Raw genomic sequence first — 18922 nt, 5'->3', positions numbered from 1 at the left:
CTTTCCTTTCATTTTAAAATTTATTTATTTTACTGGTTCCATTTTTTACTCTCATAATATATATATTTTATTGAAGTGTAGTTGACTTACAATGCTGCAGGTGCACAGCAAGATGATTTTCAGTTATACAAATATGCATACCTTATTTTTCAGATTATTTTCCATTTTAGGTTATTACAAGATATTGACTATAGTCTCCCATGCTATACAGTAAATCTTTGTTGCTTGTTGCCTATCTTTTTTTAAGTTAGAAATCTAGCATTGTATTCATACTTCTATTTTTAAATCTATGGTATATGCCAGTTCAGTGTTATGCTACACTGATGGTGAAAGCATGATGCCAAAATCCCACCATGTACGTTAAAAGTAAATGGAAAACAATGGCAATGTTAATTGTGGGAGGAAATATTGAATCGCATTATGTTACTGGTGGGCATTCCTGGTGATTCAAATGATAAAGAATCTGCCTGCAATGCAGGAGACCTGAGATGAACCCTTGGTTGGCAAGATCTCCTGGAGAAGGAAATGGCAACCCACCCCAGCATTCTTGCCTGGAGAATCCCCATGAACAGAGGAGTCTGGCGGGTTGCTGCCCATGGGATCACAAAGAGTCAGACACAACTGAGGGACTAAAATTATTATTAAGGCTCTGAACTTTGAAAGGTATAATACTTGCCATTTGTAAAGTGATAAAACGTGGCATAACAGAAAGAAACTTTTGTCTTCTTGGGGGCTTAGAGGGACATTATGACCAGAATTGCGTGGACAGCTTTGAGAACAAAGGATTCCAGGATTAAAAGATTTCCACAGTGGAGGGCACATAAGTATAGCTATGGCTGATCCATGTTGATGTATGGCAGAAACTAACAATATTGTAGTTGTCCTTAAATTAAAAATAAATAAATTAAGGGGGAAAAAAGCTTGCAACAGGACTTCCCTGGTGGTCCAGTGGTTGGGAATCTGCCTGCCTATGTGGGGGACAATGGCCCGATCCCGAGCCAGAAAGATTCCATATGCCTCAGTGCAGTTAATCCCTTGGGCCACAAGCCCATGTGCCTAGAGTGAGTGCTCCACACAAGAAAAGCCAATGAGAGACCCTGAACCACAGCAAAGAGTTGCCCCCCTTCCCGAAACTAGAGAAAGTCTGTGCACAGCGACGAAGACCCAATGCACGCATCAATTAATTAATTAAAACTGCAACAACCAGCTACACCTCCTCTTTGTGTGTGTGTGCATGTGTGTAAGTGTGAAAGTGTGAGTTCACACATGGGTATTTAATCTATATTGTTCTCTCGTCTCCTTGGTATTTTCTTCCCCAAGGGCTAGGGTTATTTTACATTCAGTAAACACTGTTTGGCCATCCCTCTCACTCCCCAAAAATCCCATCTAACTCAGGAAAGATGATTCTTTGGGGCACAAGTTCACCATCTCGTTGGTCTGTTGGCTTTCCAAATAAAGTCGCTATTCCTTTCCCGAAGACCTCATCACTCTGTGAATTGAAAAGCAACATGAGGTTGGAATCAGAGCACATTCATGAGATATTGGCAGAGGTGTCATTCATTTTAGACAAAATCCATAGACGTCACTCTCACAATTGATATCTGTGGTTTAAAAGAAGATATGCAGATGGCCAACAGGCATATGAAAAGATGCTCAGCATTGCTCTTAGTAGAGAAAGGCAAATCGACACTGCAAGGAGGTACCACCTCATACCGATCAGAATGGCCATCATTAGACAGTTGACGAAAAATAGATGCTGGAGAGGGTGTGGAGAAGAGGGAAAGCCTCTTACACTGTTGGGGGAGCATAAGCTGGTGCAGTCACCATGGAAAACAGTATGGAAGTTCCTCAAAAAAACAAAAACAGAGTTTCCATATGATCCGACAATTCCAATCCCAAGCATATATCTGGAAAGAAACTATACCTTGAAAAGATTCATGCACCTCTATGTTCATAGCAGCAAAACTTACAATAGCCAAGACATGGAAACAGCCTAATTGTCCATTGACAGGTGAATGGAGAAAGAAGATGTATATACTTACAGACACATGGATGGAATACCACACAGATATTTAAAAAATGAAATCATGCCATTTGCAGCAGCATGGATGGACCTACAGATTAACATATTAAGTGAAGTTGACAGAAAGAGAAAGACAATTTTCAGGTGATATCACCCGTATGTGAAATCTAAAAGGAACATATCAATGAAACAGGAACAGACTCACAAACAGAGAATAGGCTTGTGGTTGCCAAGGAGGGAAGGACTGGGAGCTTGGGATTAGCAGATGAAATCTATTTATACATAGAATGGATAAAGAATGAGGTCCTACAGTATGGCACAGGGAATTCTATTAGGTATCTTGCCATAAATCATAATGGAAAAGAAAATATATGTCAAGCTGAATCAATTTTCTGTATGGCAGAAATGAACTATACTTCAATAATTTGTTTTAATTTTTAAAAATTTGCGGTTTCTATATCTGCAATGAAACATTACATGGCAGTAAAAATGCACAAACTGAAATGACCAAGAATACACATCAATTCTGAAACATGATATTGAGTGAATAAAAGGAAATTTTAAGAAGGGTGACTGTACTGTTACTCCATTACATACATAATGACCAAGAGGAGACCAGATTTATTACTTAGGGAGCATCACTAATGTTAACGACCCCCAACCCCAGCAAAATGGTGTGGAATCGCTGCCCTTACTGAGGCTCTTTCCTGTCTATGAACAACAGCTGAACTGGGTGTATGTCTGCCCTTGGCGTCCTGAAACAGCTGGGCCATTTTGCCCCAGTTTGGAGTTGATTGTTGTGGACACGCCCCTCACTCAAGCATTCTGGAGCTTGGAAGTCTCTACTTGACATATTTTGTGTTCATCTGAGTATCTAGGAAGCAAGGTTTTTCAGGCAGAACAAATCCCCCTCCCAAAAAAAACACCACAGTAATCTTTACACCCATTATCTTTGTGTACATGTGTGGTCCTTGGATTGGAAAAGGAGGAAGAGAGAGAGACAGAGAGAGTTGTGTGTGCAAAGTTTCCACTCACAGTCACGAAATAATTTCAGATGAGGAAGAGTCAGAGAAAGACAAATATCACATGATATCGCTTACTTGTGACATTTTAAAAAAATGAACTTATTTATAAAACAGATTCACAGAGAATGAACTTAGGGCTACTGGGGGGGATAGTGTCAGGGGAAGATTGGATTGGAAGTTTGGGACTCACATATACACACGGCTATAGTAAAAATGGATGACCAGTTACTTTACAATATGTGTTGGTTTTGCCATACATCAACCTGAATCCACCATGGGTGTACACGTGTTCCCCATCCTGAACCCCCCTCCCACCTCCCTACCCATACCAGCCCTCTGGGTCATCCCAGTGCACCAGCCCCAAGCATCCTGTATCCTGCATTGAACCTGGACTGGCGATTCATTTCTTATATGATATTATATATGTTTAAATGCCATTCTCCCACATCATCCCACCCTCTCCCTCTCCCACAGAGTCCAAAAGACTGTTCTACACATCTGTGTCTCTTTTGCTGTCTCACATATAGGGTTATCATTACCATAATTCTAAATTCCATATATATGCGATAGTGTACTGTATTGGTGTTTTTATTTCTGGCTTACTTCACTCTGTATAACAGGCTCCAGTTTCATTCACCTCATTAGAACTGATTCAAATGTATTCTTTTTAATGGCTGAGTAATACTCCATTGTGTATATGTACCACAGCTTTCTTATCCATTCGTCTGCTGATGGACATCTAGGTTGCTTCCATGTCCTGGCTATTATAAACATTGCTGCGATGAACATTGGGGTACGTGTGTCTCTTTCAATTCTGGTTTCCTTGGCGTGTATGACCAGCAGTGGGATTTCTGGGAACCTATGAGCTCAATTACTGACCACCTGCTGCAACCACTGAAGCCCACGCACCCTAGAACCTGTGCTCCACAACAAGAGAAGCCACTGCAATAAGCAGCCCACACACCACAGCTAGAGAGTAACTACCACTCACTGCAAGTAGCAAAAACCCAGTGCAGCAATGAAGACCCAGCACAACCAAAAATAAATTTAAAAAAAAATTTAAGACAAAAAAAATGGATGACCAACAAGGACCTTCTGTATAAACAGAGAATTCTACTTAATATTCTGTAATTACCTAAGTGGGAAAAGAATTTGAAAAGCAATAGATGCATGTATATGTATAACTGATTCACTTTGTTGTACACCTGAAATTAACAAAGTTTCTATATCACAAACATTACAATATAGAAGTTTTTCATATTTTCAAAGAGCCATAATATGCATGTCTGGTCCTCTCATAAGAATGCAGAATAAAAGTCTCTATTAATGAGTTTTTAATTGGCCACCTGCAATGAGCCTGACAAATGAGGTGGGAACATGTGATTTCTCTTTTTTTAAGAGTTAAGGTTAATGAGATTTATCATGAGCTTGGGCAAAGCATCCTGCATGGTATACACTGAATCACCATTTCTACTCCCTAAAGGCAGCAAGATCTGTCTGAATCCTCTTAGTTTTACAGTGTTTAGGGAAACAAGGTGACGATTGGGTCATGAGGTGTGCTCCATGATGCGGCTCAGGTCAGACTTGCATCCCTGGCGTGAGAAGAGGCTGGCCGTCTTCCCACGTGACATGAGCCAGGCTGACTGTACCAACAGCACGGCCCGCTTCCGCATCCTGTGACTCGGTCAGCTTTGCTCAGTTCTGCCTCCTGTCTCACAGAAGCAGAGCCATGCGCCCCACACTCCTCAGCCTCCTGAGTCTCGGTGAGCCCAGAAAGACCCAGTAGGAGAGGGTTATGGTGGAAATCGGGGGGTCTTCACACCACTGACCAGAATCCCTGGATGAAGGTGCAAGGAGCATGGAGTCCATCAGGACAAGCCATCTCTGACATGCATTTCCTTCTAGGATTCTGTGTGAGTCTGAGGATCTGGGCAGCTGTGGGTGAGTCCTCCCCATCCCTTATTTCTCTGTTGAGCAGAGCAGTTGGGGCTGATGCAGATGACACTGAGGCTGGGGTGAGACCCCTGTGGATCCCAGGTCCTCCTGTTGGCAATGATACTCATCTTCACTCTCCCCAGAGGTTACCCCAGCTCTGGACTCTGGACCTGAAGGCACAGTGTGAAGTCTGGGAGCTGGGAGCTAGGCCCACTGAGTGCCATTTCTATCATGAGAGGGGAGCAAGAGGCTGCAGCACATAGACACTCCCCTACAAGTAGGCACATGCCATCTCCAACTGGCCCTTAACAACAAGATCTGCAAGACAGCCCACTAGACCTGACCCCAGGGAAGGGTCTGGTCATCAGGCAGGGCCACTTGGACCTTGTCACACATTTGATGTGTGATTGTAGGTTAGCTAACAAAGGAGCGAGGTTCAAGGTTTACTTTCTTCTTTTTAGTCAAGTGGCTTTTTCACTGCATAGTTCTGTTAGTGTTAGTCGGTCGTGTCCAACTCCTTTCGACCCCACGGACTGTAGCTCACCAGGCTCCTCTGTCCATAGGATTCTCCAGGCAAAAATATGGAGGTGGTTGCCATTTCCTTATCCAGGGTATCTTGCCATCTCAGGGACTGAACCCTGGTCTCCTGCCTTGCAGAAAGATTCTTTACCGTTTTGAGCTACAACAAATGCAACAGGGAAGTCCTTTCGCTTCTTGCCCATGCATCAATTTTTCTGTGGTGTTTTATTTTGCCTTCATCGTGCAGCTTATGGGATCTTAGTTCCCTGATCAGGGTTTCAACTCAGGCCCTTGGCAGAGAAAGTGCCAAGTCCTAACCACTAGACTGCCCAGAAATCCCCAGGTTTTTTGTGTTTTGAGAGATGGGTTTTCATTATTTTGTCAACCCAAGGAGTGATTCATGTCCTGAGAATTTCCATGATGTCTCTCCTGGATTGACTGTGTCTCTGCCTGTCCCCAAGCCCCAGTTGTCCTTGAGCATCAGGGTGATGCACTTTAGGGGAGGAGAGTTCGAATAATTAAAGGGGAAGCCCACCCACGAGGGCAGTGGGGAGAGCTGAGTGTTCCCATTTTCTTCTCAAAGCCTGTGTCTCCTTCTCTCCTAGGTAAATATGAGAAGCTGTCTTTGTCCACCTGGCCAAGCCCCGTGGTTCCCTTAGGACAGACTGTGACTCTTCAGTGTCACTCCCGTTCTCCACTTAAGAGATTCAGACTGTTCAAAACAGATGGGAAAAGGCGTTTGCCTGAGCTCCAAGGACATCATTTCAATAACTTCACCCTTGGCCCAGTGACCGGAGAACATGCCGGGTCCTACATACGTTCTGAAGCCTACTGGTCCATACCCAGTGACCCCCTGCAGATTGTGGTCTCAGGTAGGAGGGGTCCAGCCCAGCCGGGTACAGCCATGCCTGCAGGCAACCCTTCCCTAGGTCCATGTCCCAGTGCAGCCCAAGACTTCCTCAGGATTCCCAGCCACCACTGAACCAGGGAAAGAGAACCCACTCTGAGCATTTAAACTCAGGGTGTCGAATAGAGGGATGGGGTGCCCCAGTGCAGGAAGGAGGAGCCTCCCTAGGCATTAGTTAGACAGGATGCTGCCCCTGCCTACTGGCAGGGAGGATGGGGCATGACCCTGATCCAGCACCTGCCACCTGGTAGGGAGCTGTAATCCCATTTGAAGGAGCTGGAGCCCCAGGTAGGAGTTCCAGGAATGTCTCAGAGGCATGAGGTGGGGTCACAGGTGGGAAATGTTCCCTTTTCTCCACCTCCACCCCAACGTCCTGCAGTCAGTGCCCACATTCTAGATGAGTGTGAAGGGAGCCAGGGTATGCATCCTCAGACCCACCCCAGCCCCCACCACGCATATTAGGGATGGGATGAAGCTGAGAGCATGGCAACCCACTCCAGTATTCTCAACTGGAGAATCCCATGGTCAGAGGACCCTGGCTGGCTACAGTCCATGGAGTTGCACAGAGTTGGACTCAACTAAAGTGACTGAGTATGCATGCATGAACCCAAGAACAGATCCAACAGCTAAAGAGCTTAGAATGAGCACAGAGGAGGCTGGAGGTCTTGAGCAAAGAGAAACATGAGCCAGAAAGAAAAGCATGAGCCAGAGCCCAAGAACAAGGCTAAAGAGAATGCAACAAAACACACAGGAAGGGTAAGTGGCTCCACTGGTAAATGGGGAAGAATTTTACACCTTCAGATGTCAGGGGAAGAGCTAAGTTGGGGTGACTGACTGAAGCTCACAACCTCTTTGCTCCTAGGTGTGTTCACAAAACCCTCCATCTCAGCCCTCCCAGGGCCCCTTGTGCAGGTGGGAGAGAATGTGATCCTCCGCTGTCACTCACTGGTGGTGTTTGACAAGTTTATCCTGCACCAGGAAAGCAGCACAGGGCATTTCCAGAGACGTGGAGAGATGTTCACTGGTGGGCATGCCACAGCTGACTTCGTCATTGGCCCCATGACTTTGGCGAGTGCCGGTACCTACAGATGCTACAGCTCTCTCAGCTGCTCCCCCAATGAGTGGTCAGCCCCCAGCGACCCCATGGACATCGTCATCACAGGTGAGTGTGGCCAGACCAGTCTCTTCTGCTCTCTGTGTCACAGAAGGTCTGGTGTCCAGTCCAGCATCAGTCCCAGGAGAGAATGACCGGTGTGTAGTGACACTCACAAACTCAGGAGAGGGAACAAACCAGAGAGAGAGGAGGTGTGAACATGGAAGGGAAAAGAGAACAGAGTCCCTGCTGTGTGCTAAGGAGAAGACACAGCTGGTGACAGAGTGAAGGAGCAAGAACATGAAAGAATGACCAATGGAGGAAAATGTACCAGAGCAGGGACCCGGGCAATTCCCCCCTCAGGCAGCCAACAATGGGTGGTTAAGGGGTTGGTTTCCCACTTTCATGTCAGAGCTTCCTTCCTCTATCAGCAGCACACTGTGGTACCAGACACCCTTGCAGTCTGGCCCCTCAGTGATCAAGATGGAGGTCGACACCCTGACATTGCTCAGCTCGTGGTTTAACGTGTCCTTCTGCACAAAGAGAGGGGAGAGGTCCCTCCAGCCCTCCCCGATAAGGAGTCCCTTCCAGCCCCTGGGGGTTTGCAGGGCAGCACTGAACATGCCCTCAAGAAAGAGGTGGTCAAAGATCCTGTGAGATTCTGGCAATTTTCACTCCATAATCTCTTCTTCTGGGTCAATGCCATGTTTTCTGATGGTCCCCAGCAGTAGTTAGTAGTCTGTTTATTTAGTAGTAGTCTGTTTATTTCACTTTTCACTTTCATGCATTGGAGGAGAAAAGGGCAACCCACTCCAGTGTTCTTGCCTGGAGAATCCCAGGGAGCCTGGTGGGCTGCTGTCTACGGGGTGGAACAGAGTCGGACAGGACTGAAGCGACTTAGCAGCAGCAGCAGTCTGTTTATTTAGTTAGTAGTCTGTTTATTTCAAGAGAACGGCACATCTGGTTGATTTTTGAAATTTATTTTATCTTATTATGTTTGTTGAAGTCTAGTTGGTTTTAGATGTTGTTAATTCCTGTTGTACAGCAGAGTGATTCAGTTATTCATATACATATATTCTTTCTTTAAAAAAGGATATTAAATGACAGTCCATTTAAAAAATTATTTATTTTTTAAAAGGATTTTAAATGACACTCCATTTTTAAAGTTATTTCTGAACTTTTCCCTGTGCTGGGTACCCCCTACTATAGGTCTTTCTCTCCTGGCCATGGGCGGCCTTCACATTGCAGTGCTGCTCTTGTTGCACACTTTGGGCTTTAGTCTTATACTTAGGACTAGAGTTACTTTGTGCTCTAAGATGAAGGTCTCCTCCTTCCAGGTCTGTCCAAGAAACCCTCTCTCTCAGCCCAGGGGGGCCCCGTGGTGAGGTCAGGAGAGAACGTGACCTTGGTCTGCAGCTCGGAGACCACCTTTGACCAGTTCCATCTGCTCAGGGAGGGGGAGTACCTTAAGCAACTGCTCGCTGGAGGGCAGGGCCCCCATGGGGCACTCCAGGAAGAGTTTCCTCTGGGTCCTGGGACCCCAGCCCACAGTGGGATCTACAGGTGCTTTGGCTCCTTCACTCGCTCTCCCTACTCGTGGTCAGACTCCAGCGACCCACTGTTCCTGTCTGTCACAGGTGAGGAACCTCTTCCTGGCCCAGGCTTTGTTGTTCCTGTTCAGTCCCTATGTTGTGTCCAACTCTTTGCCACCCTGTGGACTGCAGCACGACAGACTCCTCTGTCCTTCACTATCTCCTCCTCATGGATCACAGCCTTGTAGTGGTGAAGGGGCCTTCATACCTCAGTGAAGCTATGAGCCAGTCATGCAGGGCCACCCAAGGCTGACGGATCGTAGTGAAGATTCCTGACAAAACATGGTCCCTGGAGGAGGAAATGGCAACCCATTCCAGTATTCTTGCCTGGAGAACCCATGAAGAGTCCCATGCTTTACAATACACTAAATCACATTGCGGTGGCCCAAAAGGCTGTTTGGCTTTTTCCACAATATCTTACTGTATCACTGAGCTCTATCTCAAGGTCTCCATGCTGGCGTCAGGGGACCTTAGGGCTTCTGGAGAAACGGAAGCAATGACAACCAGAGAGGAACACAGATGGTAGATGGCATCTCAACCCTCTTCCACCTCCTGTTTGGATGCTCCACATCAGAGTCCTGGCTATCCAGGCAAATAAAGAAAAGGGTCAGGGCAGGAAGGGGAGAGGCTGGGCTCATTCGGGAGGATCAGAGATTGCATCGGCCCCTTGCTCTTAGTGTTTTCCCAGTAGCACCTCTGACATACAGGTGATTTTCCAATTAAGGAGCATAGATACTCATTCCTGGTGCAGAGAAGATGTCTCTTGCTTATAGCTGTCTTTCATCACCAGGCATATCCTTCCGGCCTCCTTCCACCATCTCTTGTCTGGGATGGAAGGTCTACTCAACGCATTCACGGTGAGGGACCAGAAGCTCTCCCCTCCCCAATCAGTGCTCTGAGAGATGACAGAGTCAAGGACAGGCAGGAGGTCAACCTTCCAGAAACAAGAGTCCTCCTATGGTGGGGCGAGGAAGGTTACTGTTCACCTCTTCTGGCTTTTTTCCCCTAGGATCCACTACAAGTACTTGCCCATCAATCATGGATCCACACACCACAGAAGGTAAGCAAGATGGTCTCCTATCTCAGCAAATTTCTGAGAAGACAGAGGGTCCCAGTGTGAGTGTTCATTCTACCACCTCCCAGTTCTGTGACTTTGGTCTCCTCAACATCCCTGTCATGTCAGCATTTGAGATCATGGGCTGTATTAGAACCAGAGGGGGCATTGAGTTTCTCATTCTCTGGGACTGGGAATTTCTAAAGTGAACAAAGCAAGACCGAGTGATTTGACCCCATGCTTAAGGGAGACACTTACCCTCCCTCCACCAGTATCTTTGGGGAAGGATGCGGGGGACAAGGGGAGAGTTTTAGGGAGCACCTTCAATATGTGCTATTCCTCTGTTAGTGTTTTATGAACTAAACATTCCACAGTTCAGAAATAGAAGTGTCATGTCTTCTTGAGGATTCCATTTCAGGTATACGTGGATGGAGGGGGAAATATATGGAGGATTAAAGCAGTCCCCATTCATGCAAAATCACCATGCCTTGTCACATGGGGCAGCAGAGCAAAGCTGCATCAGTGCCGTGGGGACCTTGGTTCAGACATCTGCCGGTCTTCCATGGCCTCTTTACTTCATCCACTGCTAGCATCTCTCCTAGATGCTGTGGTACCTCCTGGGAAGTGGAGACCATACTGATCAGGTTGAGAGCTGCTGACACACTTTGACACAAGGATTCAATAACTCCTGTGTGTAGGGGCAGGGTGTATGCAACGAATAACCAGACCTTCTTCCATTTGATCATTGGCAGAAGCACGGCTTCCTCAAGGCCACTCCAGCCAGCTGCACCTTCTCCTTAGGCTCTCCATAGCCTTCATCTATACCAGCATCTTCCTCGCTGTTCTTGTCTGTCACTGGTTACCCATAAAGTAAGTATGAAGAGCCAAACTGTCACTGGTGTTCTATGCAAAATTGTAAGTTTGAAGGAGGGGAAGCACAGCGTCATCTGACCCAGGGGGAGGTGGGCTCATAGCAGAGAATGACGTTTTCACTTCCTGTAGGTTAAAAATTGATTTCCATTGATGTACACCCTGAATAAATATTTTCCAGAGACCCATGGAACCCTGTTCTTTCTATGAAAATATGTGTTAATTTATTCTTAGCTGCATCAGGTATCAGCTGCAGCATGAGGGATCCTCACTGCTGTGCTGGGGTGCAGTTCAAGGCTCCAGAGCTCGTGGGCTCAGCAGTTGCAGCATTGAGGATAGTTGCTTCAAGGCATGTGGGATCTCAGTTCTCCCACCTAGTATAGAACCCATACTCTCTGCACTGGAAGGTTGACCCTGAATCCCTGGGCCACCAGGAACATTCCAAGGCCTGTTCTGCCCTTCAACCACAGCCATCCGTTCTTCTCCCCTTTATGATCTCGGGAATCTGCTGATACGCATTAGATGATGGTCCATAACAGAAGATGTAGGATGGACTTCTTGGGTTTCAACAGATTCCTGAGAGAGTCTGCCAGTGGTTGGGCTTGTATATGGGATTTTTTTTTTTAATTTAGTGGAGTAGACAGACTCAGCAACCCGGGGCACACCCCTGCTTTTTTTGGCTTTGATGTCCCCACCAAAGTTATGGAGGTCTAGAAGAATCACCCCCACCCCAAGAGCCTTGACTCTCTCCCATTCGCAGATGTTGCCATCATGGAAGGAGAGCCCAAAGAAGACAGAACAGTGAATGGTGAGGTGAGTCCTCCCACCCAAACCCTTGCCATAGCCTGAGCCCCTCCAATGCCCAATGCCCCAGCCTTCGAAGATCACATTTCATTCCATCATTCACATCTCCTTCCTCTCAGGACCCATCAGCAGAGGGTGTGATATTCGCCCACTTGAACCACAGGACCCTCTCTGAGAGAGTGTTCACTCTTGAGCCTCATGCACCTCTATGAGGAATTTGATGCAAACCAAGGCCATGCTGACCCTGACCTGGCCCCATCCTTTGAGCACACAGAATGTTAAAAATTGAAGACCTAGATCTCTTTTTAAAGGGGTTCCTCCGTGGACACTCCTTCTCCTCCTCCAAAGCAGCCCCGAAGCTCTGAGGAGAACAGTGGAATTCAACAATTATAGGATCGTCTCCAAAAATCCCACCACCTCTTAGTAATCCCCTGGGTATTCTAATACTCTGTTTTAACTATGTAACATTTTGGGAGAAGTTATTCTAATTAATTGCACATACTGTGTAGGTTACCATGATCATCCTACTTTTTCAAAAATTCCAGTAAAGCATAAAAATTTGCAAGTTGAGTCTTCAAATTATTTAGTTTAAAATAAAATAAATCAATAAAAAAAACTGTTTTCAGTAATAGCTTACAAAAATGAACTTGTTTATAAGACAGAAACAGACTTGTAGACTTAGAGAACAAACTTAGAGTTACAGAGGGGAAGGATGAGGGGAGAGATAGATTGGAAGTTTAAGATTGACATGTGCAGACTGCTATATTTAAAACAAAATGCTTTCCATGAAACAATAACAAAAGCAATGCAAGTTGGCCAAATAAAAAGATGAAGTATATTCTGTTTGAGATATCCAGTGTGGTGCAACTTCCACCTGAGGCTGTGTGTCTGCGTGCTAAGTCGATTCAGTCATGTCTGACTTGTGGTGAACCCATGACGTTGTGTAGCTCGCTAGGCTCCTAGGTGCATGGGATTCTCCGGGCAAGAATCCTGGAGTGTGTTGCCATTCCCTTCTCAAGGGGATCTTCTTGACCCAGGGATCGAACTCACGTCTCTCATGTCTCTTGCATTGGCAGGCGGGTTCTTTGCCACTGAGCAATCAGGGAAGGCCCCTCGGCCTTTTCCCACCCTTGTGCACTGAGGATGCTGGGGTTCCAGGGGTAGAAACAAGACAACAAGATGCCCCTAGTCTGGATCCGCACTGGCCGATAAAGTAGTTACCCAGCCATGCCGTACAGACAATGACTCTAGACGTATATGAAGTAAACCATTCAGTTCTTCCGTCACACCCACCACATTTCAAGTGCTCAGTAGCGTCATGTGGCCAGGTGCCATGGTGCTGGACAGAGCAGATGTTTAAAAAGTCCCGTCATCACGGATAATACTACTGGACATTCCACGCCAGATCACTGAGGGCTGCAGAGAGAACACTTGCCCCAGCAAGGCTTTGCACATGTTGTGTTAATCCATCGATATTCACATGTTTTGTCTTTTTTGCTTCTTTTCTCCAAAGCCAAGGATTTGAGAATCTTATGCCTTTTAAGTTATCAACTGTTGGCACAATGTGGCTTGGCTCAACCAAGCGGAGGGCTGAAGAGGATAACACCATAAGGACCCCAGTGTGAACTGAGTGGCAAATGGGATGAAAATCAAGGTCCCCAGAGCCTTAGAACTAAACCACCCAAGAACTCTTTTACCAAGAAATGTCAGGATCGATTAAAGTGAAGACATTCTGGGGCTTCTGTGTTGTTATTGTCACTGTTTCCATGTTTCCCCTAATTATCCACTGGTTTTTTTTTTCTTTTTTTTTTCTTGCCTTTAGGTGAGGGACCAAATGTCATGATCTTCATTTTTCTGAATGTTCACAGTGTAGATTTGAACCCCAGTTATTCTCAGATTACTAAAAAAAATAATAATAATTGAATGTTAGCATTTGATGCCTTCATTCTGCAGAATCTGAGTTCTTCAACCACACACAGAAGATGGGTTTACCTGGGTCATGGGTGTATTTCTGCTGTGTGGCACCAATGCCTGGTACACAGTAGGTGCTCTGCAATAATTTATGAATTGACCAAAGATGAGAAGTAAATTCCATTTCTGTAGGTGACTGGGAAAATAAAGTTCTGAGCCCTATTTGGAGCCAGGCTGTCACAGCTGACTCAGGATGAGAAACTGGGTCCCACCCTCTGGAACAGGGGGTCAGACCAGGCAGAAAGAGAAAGAGTTGAGACATGAGGTCTGGGCTGAGATGCCTCTTGAGCCCTGCCTGGAGACATCAGAGCCAGGTCCACGGAGGGGCCACCCCCTGCTGTGAGTCCACAGCCGTGGGAACTCTGAAGGGTGGTGGCAGGCCTCCAGAGACCACATCCTGTTTGTCCTCTAGGGCCCCATGGTCTCCTCATCTGTATAGTGTGGGGGCAGGGGCGGCTGGGTGCTCAGAGCTGCAGACATGCCTTCCATCCTCTCTGAGCTTCTCCTCCTTGGCCAGATGTGCAGGGCAGGGAGAGGACCGCAGGAGGGCAAGGGACGCCCACCCTGCCCCCACCTCATGGTAACTTCAGGGCTCAGACAGCTTGAGGGGCCAGGGATCCTGATGGGGAGAGAATCAGCCCAAGCTTTCAGTGGCAAATCTCTCACTTGCAGGGCTGAGTCTGGGCCAGAGGCCCCCAACCCTGCAGGTGGGTCCTCCCAGGTCTCCTGGGGCCCATATGTCACTTGAGTCCCGGGAAGTTGGTAGGGGGCGAGGTGGGAGACCTGAGATTCTAGAGTGATGCTGATGAAACCTGGAAGGGCTCCTGAGATGAGCTGCAGATTGAGGGGTGGGGAGATTCTGGGACTCAGCCTGACTTCCTTCCAGGACCTTCCACAAACTCACCATCTGGGTTCAGGCTCTTTTGGGCAGCTCAGGGTGCCCATGTGAATACACCGTATGCAGAGTTGGGATGTGAGAGTGAGTACACAGACCATCAGGGAGGATGCTGCAGTTGGCGTGCACTATTTGGAGAAGGAAATGGCAACACACTCTAGTATTCTTGTCTGCAATATCCCATGAACATGGGAGCCTGCCCGCCTACAGCGCATAGGGTTGCAAAGAGTCGGACACAACTGAGTGACTTCATTTTCTTTCATTTTGTTTTAAAATTTATTTATTTCACTGGTTCCATTTTTTAATCTCATAATAGATAATTTTATTGAAGTGTAGTTGACTTACAATGTTTCAGCAGCACAGCAAGGTGATTTTCAGTTATACAAACACGCATACATAATTTTTCAGATTATTCTCCTTTTTAGGTTATTACAAGATATTGAGTATAGTTCCTGTGCTATATAGTAAATCTTTGTTGCTTGTTGCATATCTTTATTTTTTTATTAGAAATCTAGCATTGTATTCATACTTCTATTTTTAAATCTATGATATATGCCATGTCAGTGTTATGCTACACTGAGAGTGAAAGCATGATGCCAAAATCCCACCATGTCCATGATAAAAGTAAATGGAAAACAATGGCAATGTTAATTGTGGGAGGAAATAGTGAATCGCATTATGTTACTGGTGGGCTTTCCTGGTGACTCAGATGATAAAGAATATGCCTGCAGCATAGGAGACCTGAGTCGATCCCTGAGTTGGGAAGATCTCCTGGAGCACGAAATGGCAACCCACCCCAGCATTCTTGCCTGGAGAACCCCCACGGACAGAGGAGTCTGGTGGGTTGCAGCCCATGGGATCACAAAGAGTCAGACACGACTGAGGGCCTAAACTATTCTCAAGGCTCTGAACTTAAAAGGTATAACACTTTCCCATTCATATAGAGATAAAAAGTGGCAGAACAGACAGACCTTTTGTCTTGTCAGGGGTTTAAAGGGACATTATGACCAGACATGCATGGACAGCTTCAAGAAAAAAGAATTCCAGAAATAAAAGATTTCCCAGTGGAGGGGACATAACTATAGCTATGGCTGATCCATGTTGATGTATGGCAGAAACTAACAATATTGTAGTTGTCCTTAAACTAAAAATAAATAAAGTAGGGAGGGGGGGGGAAGCCTGCAACAGCGCTTCTCTGGTGGTCCAGTGGTTGGGAAATGCCTGTCAATGTGGGGGACACAGGCCCGATCCCAGGACCGGGAAGATTCCACATGCCTCGGGGTAGTTAAGCCCGTGGGCCACAAGCCCATGTGCCTAGAGCAGGTGCTCCACAACTAGAGAAGCCACGGTGGTGAGAGACCCTGAACCACAGAAAAGGGCAGCCCCCTTCCCACAACTAGAGAAAGCCTGTGCACAGCGACAAAGAGCCAGTACAGACATCAATTTGTTAATTAAAACACTGCAACAACCAGCCACACCTCCTCCTCTTTTAGTGTGTGTGTGTGTGTGTGTGTGTGTGTAAGTGTGAAAGTGTGAGTTCACATGTGGGTGTTTAATCTGTATTCTTCTCTCTTCTCCTTGGAATTTTCTTCCGCATGGGGTAGGGTTATTTTACATTCAGTAAACACTGTTTGACCATCCCTCTCACTCCCCCAAAAGCCCATCTACCTCAGATAAAACGATTCTCTGGGGCAGATGTTCGCCGTAGCTTGGTCTGCTGGCTTTCCAAATAAAGTCACTTTTCCTTTCCTGAAGACCTCATCACTCTGTTCCTTGACAAGCAACATGAGGTTGGAATCAGAGCACATTCATGAGACATTAGCAGAGGTGTCATTCATTTTAGCCAAAATCCATAGACATCACTCTCACAATTGATATCCATGATTTAAAAGAAGATATGTAGATGGCCAACAGGCATATGAAAAGATGTTCAGCATTGCTCATTAGTAGAGAAAGGCAAATTGACACTGCAGTGAGGTACCACTTCATACCGGTCAGAATGGCCATCATTAGACAGTTGACGAAAAATAGATGCTGGAGAGGGTGTGGAGAAGAGGGAAACCCTCTTACACTGTTGGGGGAGTGTAAACTGGTGCAGTCACCGTGGAAAACAGTATGGAAGTTCCTCAAAAAAAACAAAAACAGAGTTTCCATATGATCCAACAATTCCAATCCCGAGCATATATCTGTAAAAAAACTATACCTTGAAAAGATTCATGCACCCCTATGTTCATAGCAGCAAAACTTACGATAGCCAAGACATGGAAACAGCCTAATTGTCCATCAAGAGATGAATGGATAAAGAAGATATATATGCTTATACACACAGAGAATGGAATATCATTTAGATATGTAAAAAAAGTAATAATGTCATTTGCAGCAGCATGGATGAACCTGGAGATTAACATATTAAGTGAAGAAGACAGAAAGAGAAAGACAATTTTCATGTGATATCACCTATATGTGGAATCTAAAAGGAACATATCAATGAAACAAGAACAGACTCACAGACACAGAGAACAGGCTTGTGGTTGCCAAGGAGGGAAGAACTGGAAGCTTGGGGTTAGCAGATGAAATCTATTTATACATAGAATAAGTAAAGCATGCTGCTGCTGCTAAGTCGCTTCAGTCGTGTCCGACTCTGCGACCCCATAGACGGCAGCCCACCAGGCTCCCCCGTCCCTGGGATTCTCCAGGCAAGAACACTGGAGTGGGTTGCCATTTCCTTCTCCAATGCATGAAAGTGAAAAGTGAAAGTGAAGTCGCTTAGTCGTGTCTGACTCTAGGGACCCCATGGACTGCAGCCCACCAGGCTCCTCCGTCCAGGGGATTTTCCAGGCAAAAGTACTGGAGTGGGGTGCCATTGCCTTCTCCGGAGTAAAGCATGTGGACCAATTAAAATAAATAAATATAAATTTTAAAAAAAAGAATAAAACCTACCTTTAAATAAAAAAAAAAAAAAAGAATGAGGTCCTACAGTATGGCACAGGGAATTCTATCCAGTATCTTGCCACAAATCATAATGGAAAAGAATATAAATGTCAAGCTGAATCAATTTGCTGTACAAATACTGTAAAGAAATTAGCCTCCAATTAAATAAATTTATAGTTAAAATAATAATAAAAATAATAAAATTAAAATTTTTTAATGTTTAAAAATTTCTGGTTTATATATCTGCAATGAAAGTAAAAATGCACAAACTGAAATGACAAAGAATACAGATCAATTCTGAAAAATGATATTAAGTAAATAAAAGGAAATTTTAAGAAGGGTGACTGTACTTTTACTCCATTACATAAATAATAAGCAAGGGGAGACCAGATTTATTACTTACGAAGCATCACTAATCTTAATGACCCCCACCCCCAGAAAAATGGTGTGGAATCGCTGCCCTTACTGAGGTTCTTTCCTGTCTATAAACAACAGCTGAACTGGGTGTATGTCTGCCCTTGGAGTCCTGAAACAGCTGGGCCATTTTGCCCGTTTGGAGTTGATTGTTGTGGACACGCCCCTCACTCAAGCATTCTGCAGCTTGAAAGTCCCTACTTGACATATTTTGTGTTCATCTGAGTATCTAGGAAGCAAGGTGGTCCACCTTTTCAGGCAGAACAAATCCCCCTCCCAAAAAAACACCACAGTCATCTTTACACACGTTATCTTGTGTACACGTGTGGTCCTTGGATTAGAAAGGGATGAAGAGAGAGAGACAGAGAGAGCGTTGTGTGTGCAAAGTTTCCACTCACAGTCACAAAATAATTCATATGAGGAAGAGTCAGAGAAAGACAAAGATCACATGATATCATTTATTTGTGACATCTAGAAAAATGAACTTATTTGCAAAACAGACTCACAGAGAATGAAGTTATGGTTACCAGGGGGGATAGTGTCAGGGGGAGGTTAAATTGGAAGTTTAGGACTGACATATACAGACGGCTGTATTAAAATGGATGGTATGCGGAGGGAGGAGGGAGGAGGGTTCAGGATGGGGAACACATGTATACCTGTGGTGGATTCATTTTGATATATAGCAAAACCAATACAATATTGTAAAGTTAAAAAATAAAATAAAATAAAAAAATAAAGAAGATCTTCAACATAAAAAAAATGGATGAGCAAGAAGGACCTACTGTATAAAACAGAGAATTCTACTTAATATTCTGTAACTACCTTAATGGGAAAAGAATTTGAGAAGCAATAGATGCATGTATATGTATTACTGAATCACTTTGTCATA

At 45.3% G+C, this 18922-nt stretch overlaps 2 protein-coding genes across 5 annotated transcripts in view; both read left to right on the top strand.

Annotated features, from left to right (window-relative positions):
• Positions 1 to 18922, top strand: part of LOC129632424 (NACHT, LRR and PYD domains-containing protein 2-like) — a 241784-nt gene that overhangs the window by 29578 nt on the left and 193284 nt on the right. The window lies entirely within an intron of this gene.
• Positions 4778 to 11982, top strand: LOC129632428 (putative killer cell immunoglobulin-like receptor like protein KIR3DP1). Its single transcript, XM_055554056.1, has 8 exons — positions 4778 to 4811; positions 4954 to 4989; positions 6108 to 6374; positions 7272 to 7571; positions 8840 to 9139; positions 10104 to 10154; positions 10901 to 11018; positions 11779 to 11982. Exons 1-8 carry the CDS (start codon positions 4778 to 4780, stop codon positions 11828 to 11830), a joined length of 1158 nt encoding a protein of 385 aa, XP_055410031.1. The 3' UTR covers positions 11831 to 11982.

The sequence above is a fragment of the Bubalus kerabau genome, chromosome 17 (genome assembly GCF_029407905.1).
Source record: "Bubalus kerabau isolate K-KA32 ecotype Philippines breed swamp buffalo chromosome 17, PCC_UOA_SB_1v2, whole genome shotgun sequence".
NCBI classification, from domain to species: Eukaryota; Metazoa; Chordata; class Mammalia; order Artiodactyla; family Bovidae; genus Bubalus; species Bubalus kerabau.
The sequence above is the reverse complement of the archived record's forward strand: the minus strand, read 5'-3'. Positions and strand labels throughout refer to the sequence as shown.

Coding starts and splice junctions, on each gene's coding strand:
- LOC129632428 (XM_055554056.1), top strand. CDS start 4,778: ATGCGCCCCACACTCCTCAGCCTCCTGAGTCTCG. Junction 4,990..6,107: donor GAGGATCTGGGCAGCTGTGG/GTGAGTCCTCCC, acceptor CTTCTCTCCTAG/GTAAATATGAGAAGCTGTCT. Junction 10,155..10,900: donor GGATCCACACACCACAGAAG/GTAAGCAAGATG, acceptor GATCATTGGCAG/AAGCACGGCTTCCTCAAGGC.